General features: G+C 42.5%; 1 protein-coding gene across 1 annotated transcript; it reads left to right on the top strand.

The window, feature by feature from the left end:
* Window positions 1-383: 383 nt before the first annotated feature.
* On the top strand, window positions 384-11,897 carry LOC310936118 (vomeronasal type-2 receptor 1-like; the record flags this gene model as incomplete). The annotated part of the gene is made up of 10 exons (XM_083900157.1): window positions 384-580; window positions 775-1,069; window positions 1,193-1,279; window positions 1,588-1,857; window positions 3,326-3,532; window positions 3,627-3,902; window positions 9,308-9,535; window positions 9,635-9,758; window positions 9,834-10,730; window positions 11,326-11,897. 10 exons carry the CDS (start codon window positions 384-386, stop codon window positions 11,895-11,897), a joined length of 3,153 nt encoding a protein of 1,050 aa, XP_083756283.1.
* Window positions 11,898-12,854: the final 957 nt, after the last annotated feature.

Below are 12,854 nucleotides of genomic sequence, written 5' to 3'. Positions count from 1 at the left end.
CTCACCCCCACTAACATGAAAAGATACATTGTCAGGCATGTTTGTACCTAAATAAATCCTCCTTTCCTCTTATCTGAAGTACAGGTAGAGTCTGCTCTGAATCTCCCTGTAAAGAGCAGCAGCATCGTCAGTCCAGCCCAAACTCTGCTATTATTTTGATCGAGTGACCCCTTTTGGCAAAAACGACATACTGTGTGTTTCAATAAATAAATGAATAACTCAGTCTACAGCTTCTTCCTCTGCACTGATGGGTGGTGTGTTAAAAAATAAGCAACACTGCAAATACATAAAATGTGGTGCTATTGTGATGAGCCTGCACTTAGACAGGGACGAACCAGAGCAAAGTCATGAGAACATTTTTAGACAACAGTCTCCTCTTCCTAATGTTGTTCTCCTGCTTCTCCTCTGCTGTCTCCTCCTCTATTTATTCTTCCTCTTGTCAGTTTCAGGGACAGTTTGATCTAAATGGGATGAACAAACCTGGAGATGTGATTCTTGGAGGACTTTTCAGACTTCACTTCTTTACAGCTTATCCTGACCTGTCTTTTACCTCAGAGCCACAACAGCCTGTCTGCTACAGGTGAGTCTGTGAGGGAAACAGAATTAAGAGGCTACTGGAAAGTATAATATGATCTTATTGAAGTATTTAACTTTTATTAATGGTGTTGAAGCGCAAGTCACTATTTCCAGTATCTGATGTTATGAAAGGTGTAGCTTTCTCACATTGACTGTATGATGTATTTAAATGGTAAAAACTTTTATTTTATGTGTTAGTTTTACTGTGTTAGGATTCAGACTGGCTCAGTCCATGGTCTTTGCTATTGATGAGATCAACAGAAACTCAAACCTGCTGCCTAATGTGACTCTGGGATACAGTCTGTATGATACTTGCAACCAACTAGGAACTGCATTTCGTGAAGCACTGACCTTAGTCAGTGGTCAAGAAGAGCAAGTTACATTAGAGGAGAACTGTGTAGGAACTCCTCCAGTCCTTGGGATTGTGGGAGATTCTTCCTCGACTCGTACTATTGCCATATCCACAGTCTTAGGTTCGTACAGAGTGCCTCTGGTAAGTTTTTTTTGTATTCATACACTCATTCATTATTGTGATGTATTTTAAAATGTGATTCAAGTAATTAATGGAAAATTGAATGTCAGCCAACACTTCAATACATGCTCTGTTGTTTTGTAGGTGAGTTATTTTGCCACATGTTCCTGCCTGAGTGATCGACAAAAGTTTCCATCTTTCTTTAGGACAATCCCGAGTGACGGTTTTCAGGTGAAAATGCATAAAACAAATCATGTGCAACAACATTCTATGTACACTGCAGAGAAAAATAACCACTATTTGTGATTTGAGAAATGTTGATAGGGGTCAAAGAATAATAAAATAAAACAATTCACACAAGTGTCAAGTCTTTAGTGTGACCTACCCTTATACTTGAGTGAACCATAGTTAATGTTACTGGTATAAACCTGTTTGTCCTACTGTTTCATGTCCACAAATCTCTGCTGCTTGTTTAGCAGGATTTCTAGTAAAGATGATTCCAGCCTGTGCAGTAATCCCTCTGCTCTGTGTCCACATAGGTGAATGCTATGATTCAGATTCTAAAACACTTTGGTTGGACTTGGGCAGGTCTGATCATCAGTGATAATGATTATGGAGTCCACGCTGCCCGATCCTTTCACTCTGATCTGGGTCCAGCTGGCGGAGGTTGTCTGGCTTACACAGAAAGTTTGCCCCGTGTTTATGACCCTGCTGAACTAAGGAGAATAGTGGATGTGATGAAGAAATCTACTGTTCGCGTGGTGATTGTGTTTGCATATAAGGGTCACGTGATTAACCTCATGAAAGAGGTAGGTGTTGATGTATATTCAATAAATACAACTGTTTTCTCTGTAAATCTGACTGTTATTTTTGCATTTACTTAGTTTCTGGAAAAATATGTTTAAATGGTGATGTAACACCTCTGACTTGTTAAAGGTTCAACCAGGAGTATGTTAGAGTTAGAATGTTTATGCATCACTCTGTTTATGTTACTTTGTACTGTGTGTTTGGTTCATTTCTCTGGATTGTTCATAGGATTATGGGTAGTTTTGGTGAACTTGTTGTGGCCCTGAGGTCGAGAACACTCAACAAGTGTAAAACACTAAAAGTCATCATCAAGACTGGTAAAAGATATAGGACTTTTCTAGTCTTGATGACCACTCAAAACTACTTGAAAGTTACACTAATCCATCAAACAAATGATTCAGATTTTACTCTCACAAAACAAAATTATTATGTTGAATAAAGCATCACTTCAGGAAATAACATCTGGAAAAGTATTTAACTATTCTATTCTATTACTATTCAACAGTATTTACCTGGTTAGATATCATTAAGATTAAGATTAAGATTCCCTTATTAGTCCCACAGTGGGAAAATTTCCAATTTCTGCATTTTAACCCATCCGTGAGTTAAACACACACAGCACACAGTGAGGTGAAGTACATGCTAACCCAGAGGAGTGAGCTGCCTGCATTCAGCGGCGCTCGGGGAGCAGTGAGGGGGTTAGGTGCCTTGCTCAAGGGCACCTCAGCTGCGGACAGGTCGGGGTTCGAACCGGCTACCCTTCGGTCTCAAGCTTGAAGCCCTAACCACTAGGCCTCAGTTTTTAAAGTGTGATTTGTGCCCAATGCTTGATTTTGTAAAAGGGGGAGGAGTCTGGGTCAATGAGCCAAGCACTAGTTGGACAAGATGGTGATGAAGGAGTACCAGTGACAAAAGTGTGGACGAAGAAAGCCAGTGACAGCAGCTGGTGTTTGACCAGAGAAGCAATTGCTGATAAACAGTGTATATACTGCTTCTCTCATCAAATAACATCCGGATCAGCAAATAGTATCACTAGATGCACATATACACTGATTTACACCAGAAAAAATGGTTTAGGGTATTAGTTCCATTTTAAAAATGACCCACTATGTGGTGGGTTTGCCTGGATTCAATTGATTGGCAGAATTACTTTACAAGAGTACCTGGCTGCTAACAAAATATGGTGGACCCCTGCACCTCCACACCATAAGTCAATCCTCATGACTCAAACTGTTATAAGCAATAGTCATTCGCCACTTCTGTGCTTTTAGAATAGAGTTTGATGTCTTTTAACACTTAGATCAACTTCTGCTAAAGAGGTCGGCAATTTTGTCTGCAGTCAGGTCCTTCTCTTTTATTATGGTGCATACCTGTGTATGGCATCGACTACGTAAACTAAATTATTCATTATCTTATCTTTATCTAAAAAAAAGATGTATCTATATATTTGTTGACTCGTTCAATGTACAGGTGGTGAGGCAGAATGTGACAGGCCTGCAGTGGATTGCCAGTGAAGCCTGGGCATTAGGTGATGTGCTCCAGACTCCTCACTTCATGCCGTACCTGAGTGGAACACTGGGCATCTCCATCTGTCGAGGAGAAATACCAGGACTCAGAGACTTCCTGTTAAAAATACGTCCTGATCTACATCACAACAACACTGATGGAAACAACATGGTGAGAGTTAAATATTTCAATCTGACATGGAACTACCAAAAATTAAATAGTGTCATTATTTCAAGAAAACCTTTTTCTTTTATTTTATTTTCAGGTGAATCAGTTTTGGGAACACACATTTCACTGTAGATTTGCACCACCTCCAGCAGGTTGGGTGGAAGCTGGAGGAGAATTATGCACTGGACAGGAAGCTATAGAGAATGTGGAGAATGAGTTCTTGGATGTTTCAAACCTCAGACCAGAGTATAATGTGTATAAGGCTGTGTACGCTCTGGCATATGCTCTTGATGACATGCTGCAGTGTGAGCCAGGGAGAGGACCTTTCAGCAACAACACCTGTGCTCATTTACAAAGACTGGAGCCATGGCAGGTGAAATATCAGTTTCCCTAACATACTTTTAGGGCTCAATGAATGGTAAATGGTATGTAATTTGGGGGGTTGCTGTGAGCCTGGGCTGGGCTGGGTCTAGGTTATGGGAGGGATTGGGATTTGGAGTATTGGTGCTGTGCTGACCTTCTACTGGAATGTGGGAGTCATTGCCAGTCAGGAAACTGACACCCACAATAAGTGGTCACTCCTGCTTGCTCCTTATAGACCCCTTGGCAGACGACATCATGCACACGTCACCTTATCTCTAATGCATATGTCGGTTGCAGAAAGCACTATTGTGAGCAACACAACAACATGTCTAATTGTGCTGTAGGTTGCACTAATTGTTTTAACAAACAAGACAAAAGCCTGAAGTTTTACCGGATACTGAGTTGCACCCCTTTCATGGCTACCCGGAGACGTCTTTGGTTGCAAGACATCAGGAGGAGCGACTGTAATGAGCAAATGATAAAAGAAGCAAGAATTTGCCGTGCTCACTCCACATCAGTAAACATTGCGTGAATTTTTGGCATCAGGTAACAAGCTAACATGAACTTGTTCTGGTCACCCTTCCCAGAGGGTAGGAGTTGTAGGAAGCAGCCGGTAAAAATCTGGACACATGCTCACTTTCATAAGCATCCAGAGTCGTGTAGAACTTTAAGTTCTCCTTGGAATAATGGCTCGGAGTGTCAATCAGGTACGAGTGGATATCGGGCCACTGCAGACGGGGCCACTTCGTCTCATTATCCACTCACCGTAATCCACTCACCGGAGCCTAAAGCATATGTGTCATCAAGCTGTATCCCATTCACCAAGGTGAATTTCCAAGCGTAACTTGATTTATCACTAGGCGACATGCTGGCATAGTGGGAGGAAAACATCTCCTTTTTTTTTTAGCCGTCTGAATTTGTACATGAGAGTCGACCAACTTCACGACAACACTGCTACTTAAACTCTAAATGGTGACCTACTGCAACCACGCTGCGCGGGCATCAACAGTGTTCTTCAACAACCAAGAGCCCTATCGCTGCCCTGCTCAGCCTGTTACACCACATTTACACTTTGGGCTTTTGGTTGGACTGGTGAGGGGTTAGAGGCTGAGGCTGCTGCACAGTCCGCTTTACCATCCTCCTGGCATATTGGAGGTTTTGCCCTTGACATTCTCAGGGACCTGTCTCGGGTGCCCCTATCTGATAAGATTGATATTCAATTAATTTTTTTTTTAAATATATGTGACCCGCCACGGACCAAGCGGGAACAAGTCGGCTGAGCGCAAAACGAGAAAAACGTTGTTTTTTTTCAAAATTAGGGATTTCCGTTTTTTTCAAAATTACACAAGTTGAAGTTTTGAAGAAGCCACTACATGCTTCAAATCACAGTATTGTGGGTCTTAAAACCATAAACTTTGTGTTTGAATTAAGGTTGTTTTATCGCTGTGAATCGCTCCTAGTTTGGGTGTGGCGATCTCACATTCCAGAGCTTTTGTTGCTTTTTCAGCCAACTATGTGTGCAGTGTGTGTGTGTATGCAGTGCGAAATTAAAGCGTGGTTATCATCAAAGCAGTCATCATCAAAGCTTTGTTTGACAAAGGAAGGCAAAGAAAACCGGAGAATAAGTCTGTGGCTGAGCTTCTTCACAGAGAAAGCACAGAGATTGCTGGTGTGTGGACTGTTAGCATTTTAAGCTAGCGATCTTTATGCTAACGTGTTAGCAGACTTCATCGTCACAAAAACAACAAACAGATGATTATTCAGCGGCTGAAAGAGAGCAGGACACACACAGTAGTTGTCTGAGATGACGACGTGATGCCAGCACCGCCCTTATGGGTAAGTTTTCATATACGTTACGTTAGTGTTCAGTCACATACAGGGACGTATTTTCTTGTTATTGTTTCACTTGCTCCAGCACAAACATGTGAGATGATGGTGCACGCGTCACCGGCTGTTCTGGCTGTGTGCCTCCAAGCGTGCGAGTGGCGACACACGTGTTCCAGCGGAGAGTCCGCTTTTTTCCCTTTTTTTTGCCTCTCATTTTTATTATGGCTGTTCTGATGGTCAATAATGAACATTACAGCCATGTTTTTGAGCCTAAAATGAAGTAGTACAGTGTAGAATAATTACCACCATCGCATTGCTGCTGCTGTAAAAAAAAAAAAGTAGACAAAAAATTTGACATGTGGACCTAGACAATCGACTCTAAAAATGTGTGAAATTCCCATCCCTAATTATCAGCTCATTCAGGAACAGACTGATCCATTCACACTACACCACAGAAGCCACTTCAATGTATTTCATTAGTGTCTGATTTGATATTAGAAATATGTGTCTTTGATCCTTCTCTCTTAAGTATATATAGTATATTTTGTTTTCATGAAATAACAAAAACAGATGATGGAAATACAGTAGTACGCAGAAGTTTGGGCACCCCTGTAAATTTTCATGATTTTCCTTTATAAATTATTGGTTGTTTGGAAAATAAATTTCAGTTAAATATATCATATAGGAGACAAACACAGTGATATTTGAGAAGTGAAATAAAGTTTATATGATTTACAGAACGTCTGCAATATCAGCAGATTCTGGAGAACAATGTCCATGTTCTGTGTAGTAGTGTAGCTCACAACAATAGTATCTGTGCCCATACAGAGCAGGGTGTGGTTTCACTGACAGATTAGACCAGGAGGGGGTTGTGCTATGTAAATGTGATGATTCTGTCTCTTGGCTCTCAGAAGGTGTAAATCTTTGAGGCTGAAATTCTCCCCAAAGCAGTTTGACATTGTTGGAAAGCTTAGAAATCACACTTTTGGAATCTGTAAATAACTCCAAATGTACCGAAGTAGACTTGTGAACGCTTTTGCCATGGCTGGACACATATGTATTATTTTCATAATGGTGCCCCGTCTGAGGCTCTCAAATATACCAAACTTTGTCACAACTGTACATGTACAAAACGGCAGATATGTTGTTGTTAAATTTAACTTGAATTCTTGGAGTTTCGCTTGCTTGAATTTGATTGACTGATTAACTCAAACTTCCCGAGGGGCTTGGGAGTTTGCCAAACCAGTCTATGTGGTGTGTGGAAAGAGCATACAAATGTGTCCCTCCAGTTGTCCTGTAGGAGGTACTTCTGGTGTAAGGGGTGGATAGATGATTGCTATTGGCAGTCCCATCTCTGTATTCTTGGAGTGAGAGCTTGTGAACTCCTGCACAGAGTAGGGATGTCACGGTATGAAAATTGAACCTCACGGTTATTGTGACCAAAATTATCTCGGTTTTCGGTATTATCGCGGTATTTTTTAAAAAGTGTGTAAATATGTTCAGAAAGCATTGATAGTCCTAAAAGCTATGCATTTTTAATATACCGGCGGTGGGCGCTGCAGCTGTACTATCATGTTAACATTATTGACACAGTATTGTGGGTCTTAAAACCATAAACTTTGTGTTTGAATTAAGGTTGTTTCATCGCTGTGTGTCAATCCTAGTTTGGGTGTGGCGATCTCACATTCCAGAGCTTTTGTTACTTTTTCAGCCAATCAGCTGACGATCAGGAGAATACACATGGCTAATTAATATGCAGTACAGAGAGAGCGAGAGAGAGGGGAGAGATAGTGCATAGAACTTTCCTGTGCTTATGTGTGTGTGTGTGCAGTGCGAAATAAAAGCGTGATTGTCATCAAAGCAGTCATCAACAAAAGCTTTGTTTGACAAAGGAAGGCAAGGAGAACAGGAAATAATTGTCTGTGGCTGAACATCTTCACAATGACAGCGAAAGCTCAGAGACTGCTGGTGTGCGGACTGTTAGCATTTAAAGCTAGCAATCTTTATGCTAACGTGTTAGCAGACTTCATCGTCACAAAAACAACAAACAGATGGATTATTCAGCGGCTGAAAGAGAGCAGGACACACGGTAGTTGTCTGAGATGATGATGTGACACCAGCACCGCGCTGTACTGTTATGGGTGAGTTTTCATATACGTATATGTCCTGAGGGCTGTCGTCTCCTCCTTCGGCCATGATTCCAGCTTCGATAAAGTTTGAACATCAGGTTGTAGGCTACAGAATGCGCCTGCGCGGCAACTTCAGCAGACAGAGACGCTGGAAAGGCTCACGGTGCCTACACCGCGGGCGCGGTTATTCACCGAGATAATTTTTTTTTTTTAAATGAAGACGGTAATTATTATCGTCAAAAATTGTATCGCGGTTTACCGTTACACCGTTAACCGTGACATCCCTAGCACAGAGGTGTACTGGACAGAATTCACAATGCCGCCATGTACAATCGATTCTCTTCATAACTTTTATAGATAGGATTTGTAGGTGGTGTTTGCGGTGGAAAATCCCTGCCTCCACTGATTGAGGTGTGTTTTCTCATTTTAAGAGCTTAAGTCTTAGGAACATGTTCTTTACCCAATCCTTGTCTGTGCATGTGTTGCTGCGGTGGAAAAGTCGTTAATTTGCCATCTGGTCCATATCATCAAAAGTGTCCATTGTCCTCCTCCTCACATCACAATGGCAGATAAGCTGCAGCACTGTTGTGTGTCTACACTGTCCTCTCATTATGGACCAGCCTAACGTTTTAGTTTGTGCTTAATGGGAAAGTCTGTTAAAACAACAGAGAACTAGACTGCGTGTCTTATGTTCTCACTTTGTTAAGCGGTCTGCATTAGCTGTCACAGCGAGCAGAACACGCTGAAATGGAATCAAACACATGCAACAGATTTCATGGTTAAGTCTGAGTAAATGGGCTCAGTGTTAATGACATACAAGTCTGCAGTTATTTACATCCGCTACTTCATGTTAGCATCGTCAGATGTGGCAAAAATAAATGGGATTTATGCTGGATTTATCAGTATCCTCACATCTTCAACTTCCTGATTCCTTCATCTTACTCCAGAGTCACGTCAGAGCCTGGAGGGAAACTCTGGAATCTATCGATTAACTAATCGACAACTAAAGATAGCTGTGGACAGAAACGTGTTGTATTAGCATAATATTAGCATTAGCTAAGGCAGTGTAATGTAAATAATTGTTGTATTAACATTGTTGTGTTTATCAAGTGTTAACCACAAAATCTGTTGCTTGTGTTTGTTTTCATTGCTCAGTCTCCTTCTGCTCGGTGAGAGCAAGTTTCATAGTAGTGATACACCTCCACCATCTCTCTGGATCTGTGGGGATCCAGTGAATTTATCTCCTGTTACCCTGAAAACAGGCTCAGGCAATATCTCAGAAAACCTGTCTCTTTGGCTAAGTCAATGGCTATAGGGACCCCAAGTGCATCAGAGAACAATTGTTACATTATGTATCATCAACAGGAAATACAATATTGGATCCTTTAATGGCTTTGTAATGATTTATCTTCTATTTCTAATTCTGATAATTCTATGCATCTGATTATATTCTCCAAAGCTTATGCATTATATGGAAAAAGTCAACTTCTCAACAACATTTGGTGATCAAGTGTCATTTGATGAAAATGGTGATGCCTTACCTGTATATGACATCATGAACTGGGTGTGGCTCCCTGATGGAAGAACTAAAGTTCAGAGAGTGGGTGAGGTTAAGAGGTCAGCCTTCAAAGGTGAAGAACTCACACTGGATGAAGACAAAATCTTTTGGAACTTTGAATCCAAACAGGTTATTTCTTACTTTTCCAGATTACCATCTCTTTCCCTTAATCTTTATAGATGAGTCTAACAGACTGACTGACTGACAGACTGATGTTTCTCCACACAGCCTCCTCGGTCAGTGTGCAGTGAGAGTTGTCCTCCAGGTACCCGCATGGCCAGAAAGAAGGGGGAACCTGAGTGTTGTTTTGACTGTGTCCCTTGTTCTGAGGGAAAGATCAGCAATAAAACTGGTAAGTGTAAACTTTTAAACACCACAGTTCATAGATGTTGTATAAACATGTATCTCATCACCCTCTTTTTCTTAGACTCCATGGAGTGTACCAGTTGTCCAGAAGATTTCTGGTCCAGCCCCAAGCGTGACCACTGTGTTCCTAAGAAAACAGAGTTCCTCTCCTACCATGAGCCTCTGGGTATCTGTTTGACAACCACCTCACTGTTGGGCACATGTATCTGTGTTGTTGTTCTGGGCATCTTCGTCCATCATCACAGCACACCTATAGTTCGTGCCAACAATTCAGAACTCAGTTTTCTTCTCTTGGTGTCATTGAAGTTCTGTTTCCTCTGCTCGTTGCTCTTCATTGGACGACCCAGATTATGGACTTGTCAACTAAGACATGCAGCATTTGGCATCAGCTTTGTACTTTGTGTCTCATGTATCCTGGTAAAAACCATGGTGGTTCTGGCTGTGTTCAGGGCCTCCAAACCAGGAGGTGAGTCCAGTCTGAAGTGGTTTGGTGCTGTGCAGCAGAGAGGGACAGTTCTGGTTCTGACTTCTGTTCAAGCAGCAATCTGCACTGTCTGGCTTGTGTCTGCTTCACCAGTGCCTCATAAAAACACCCAGTATCACAGTGACAAGATAGTTTATGAATGTGCTGTTGGGTCCACAGTTGGTTTTGCAGTTTTACTTGGTTATATTGGTTTACTGGCTGTCCTCAGTTGTTTGTTAGCTTTTCTAGCAAGGAATCTTCCAGACAGTTTCAATGAGGCCAAACTCATCACTTTCAGCATGTTGATCTTCTGTGCAGTGTGGGTGGCCTTTGTCCCTGCTTACATCAGCTCACCAGGCAAATATGCAGATGCAGTGGAGGTTTTTGCCATCCTGGCCTCCAGTTTTGGCCTCTTGGTGTCGCTATTTGGACCTAAATGTTATATAATCCTGTTGCGACCAGAGAGAAACACAAAGAAAGCCATCATGGGTCGAGGTACTGACACTTAAATATAGCAAAATACACAAATAATGAATTGTGAGTTTAAATACACAGTCATTTATAATAATTACTGTATGTATTGAACAGAGAGACTTACTTTTCATTGGAACACAAAATCCAAAAGATAGTCCACAATTTTTAATGATTATATTCATTCCTTTCAACCCAAACTTCTTCCATATAGCTCCGATAAACTCCAGTCCACTTTCACTTTATGTGACGAGTTGGTGTAGGTTTTAATTTCCCAGTGCTCTGTTTGTGTGTGAGTAGTACATATAGTGCTGGCTTTGTGTCATCAAATGTATATTCTGTTAAATAAAAGTGCAGCGTAGAAATCCTTCCACTTTGTCATGCTATACTGTATAACAAATTAAAGAGCCCACCACCTGCCCAGGAGCAGACTGAACTGATGTGCAAACATTCATTGAAAAATACAGAGTTGCACTGTATGGCGCCCCTATCTCACCAGTGATGGCCTTGTTGCTGCAGGCTCATGAACTCCATGTGGTCATTGGACTCCTCCTGCACATTTGAGGAGAAACCAGAACAGTGAGCCCCTTTGTTACAAATGCTATCGCACTGGTTTCAGGTCCCGCATATGCCCAACCTTCCTCCAGGCTACCCACAGAACCAGGGTCCCTCCAGGTTAACAGGCTACCACCAGGCCTTTTGCAAGCCAAGGCTACCTCCAGCCTAACTTCACCAGGCCCAGGAAACCAGCAGCATCTGGCTACCTCCTGGCCCAGGCACCAACAGCATCCTGCGACTTTCAGGTCCAGGTCCAGGAACATCAGGCTACCACCAGGCCCCAGTAGCATCTGGCTACCACCAGGCCCAGGAAACCAGCAGCATCCAGCGACCACTAGGCCCAGGAACCAGTTGCATCCGGCTACCACCAGGCCCAGGCCCCACCCCAGCAGCATTTGGCTACCACTACGTCCAGGCCCCACCCCAGCAGCATCCGGCTACCACCAGGCCCAGGCCCCAGTAGCATCCGACTACCACCAGGCCCAGGCCCCAGCAGCATTCGGCTGCCACCAGACCCAGGACCCAGCAGCATCTGGCTACCACCAGGCCCAGGTCCCAGTAGAATCTGGCTACCACAAGGACCTGGCTAACAGCAACCATCAGGCCAAAAAAACAGTTCAGTGCTCCAACTGAGTTTCATGAGCCAAAATGGGCACAAAAGAAATTAAAAAAGACATAGAAGAAGAATAGGGAATACACCTTCTGTCAAAATTTTGATGGATGACCCCGATGACCCCCCTCAGGCCCCAGTCCCAGATTTTGAGATTTCAGAATTCCGACAAACGTCCTCATCAGATAGAGAGAAAAACCAATCGTATATGTTGGTAGATAATTCAAATAAAAAGAGGGAGCAACAGCAGAAACAGGAGCACATGGTAATCATTGAGCCCGAAGCATATAATCCCTGCCTTCTCTCTGACATCCCTGATGAAATTGAACCCAACATCTTTGGTGAATTCTGCGAACAACTCCCAAATGATTTAGGTGAGTTTTATTTTTGTCTCAACATGTTGTCAATGTTTAACTGAATGATGAATTGATTTGTTTTATTGTTTTATAGATTTACAACCCCAATGGCAAACCGGAAATCAGCTGTATCAAATCGTACAGGATCAACCTCATCCTCCTCCTCCTCCTCCTCCTCCTCCTCCTCCTCCTCCTCCTCCTCCTCCTCCTCCTCCTCCTGCTGCATCCCCTGCTGCATCTCCTGCTGCTTCTCCTGCTGCTTCTCCTCACCCAGATCCGAGTCCCCTCACTGAGATCGGAGATCTGACCGCATCTGAACGGTGTCAACTACGTACTATCGTAAATATTTTTGGAGCTCTTCTTAAGCTTCTGATTTTTGTGTTTAAACTGTTGGATACAAATGTGTAATGTAAATCAAAACTAAAAATGGGTGAAAATAGTGAAGGCCTCCCAGCTCTTTTGTCACTCGTGCAAACAGTCACTGCAGCCCTCCATAGAGACATAAATCAGGAAACAAACTCAAGCGTTCAAGTAAATTCAGGAAATGCAGTATCAGACCCATTGTTACTATTAGAACAAGCTTTGGCGCAACTTAATCCACCTCCAAATGCAGAATTACAAACG

Source organism: Microchirus variegatus, assembly GCF_963457635.1.
Source record: "Microchirus variegatus genome assembly, chromosome: 13".
In the NCBI taxonomy this organism is placed as follows: domain Eukaryota; kingdom Metazoa; phylum Chordata; class Actinopteri; order Pleuronectiformes; family Soleidae; genus Microchirus; species Microchirus variegatus.
Note: the sequence above shows the minus strand (reverse complement) of the source record. Positions and strands in the feature narration are given on the sequence as shown.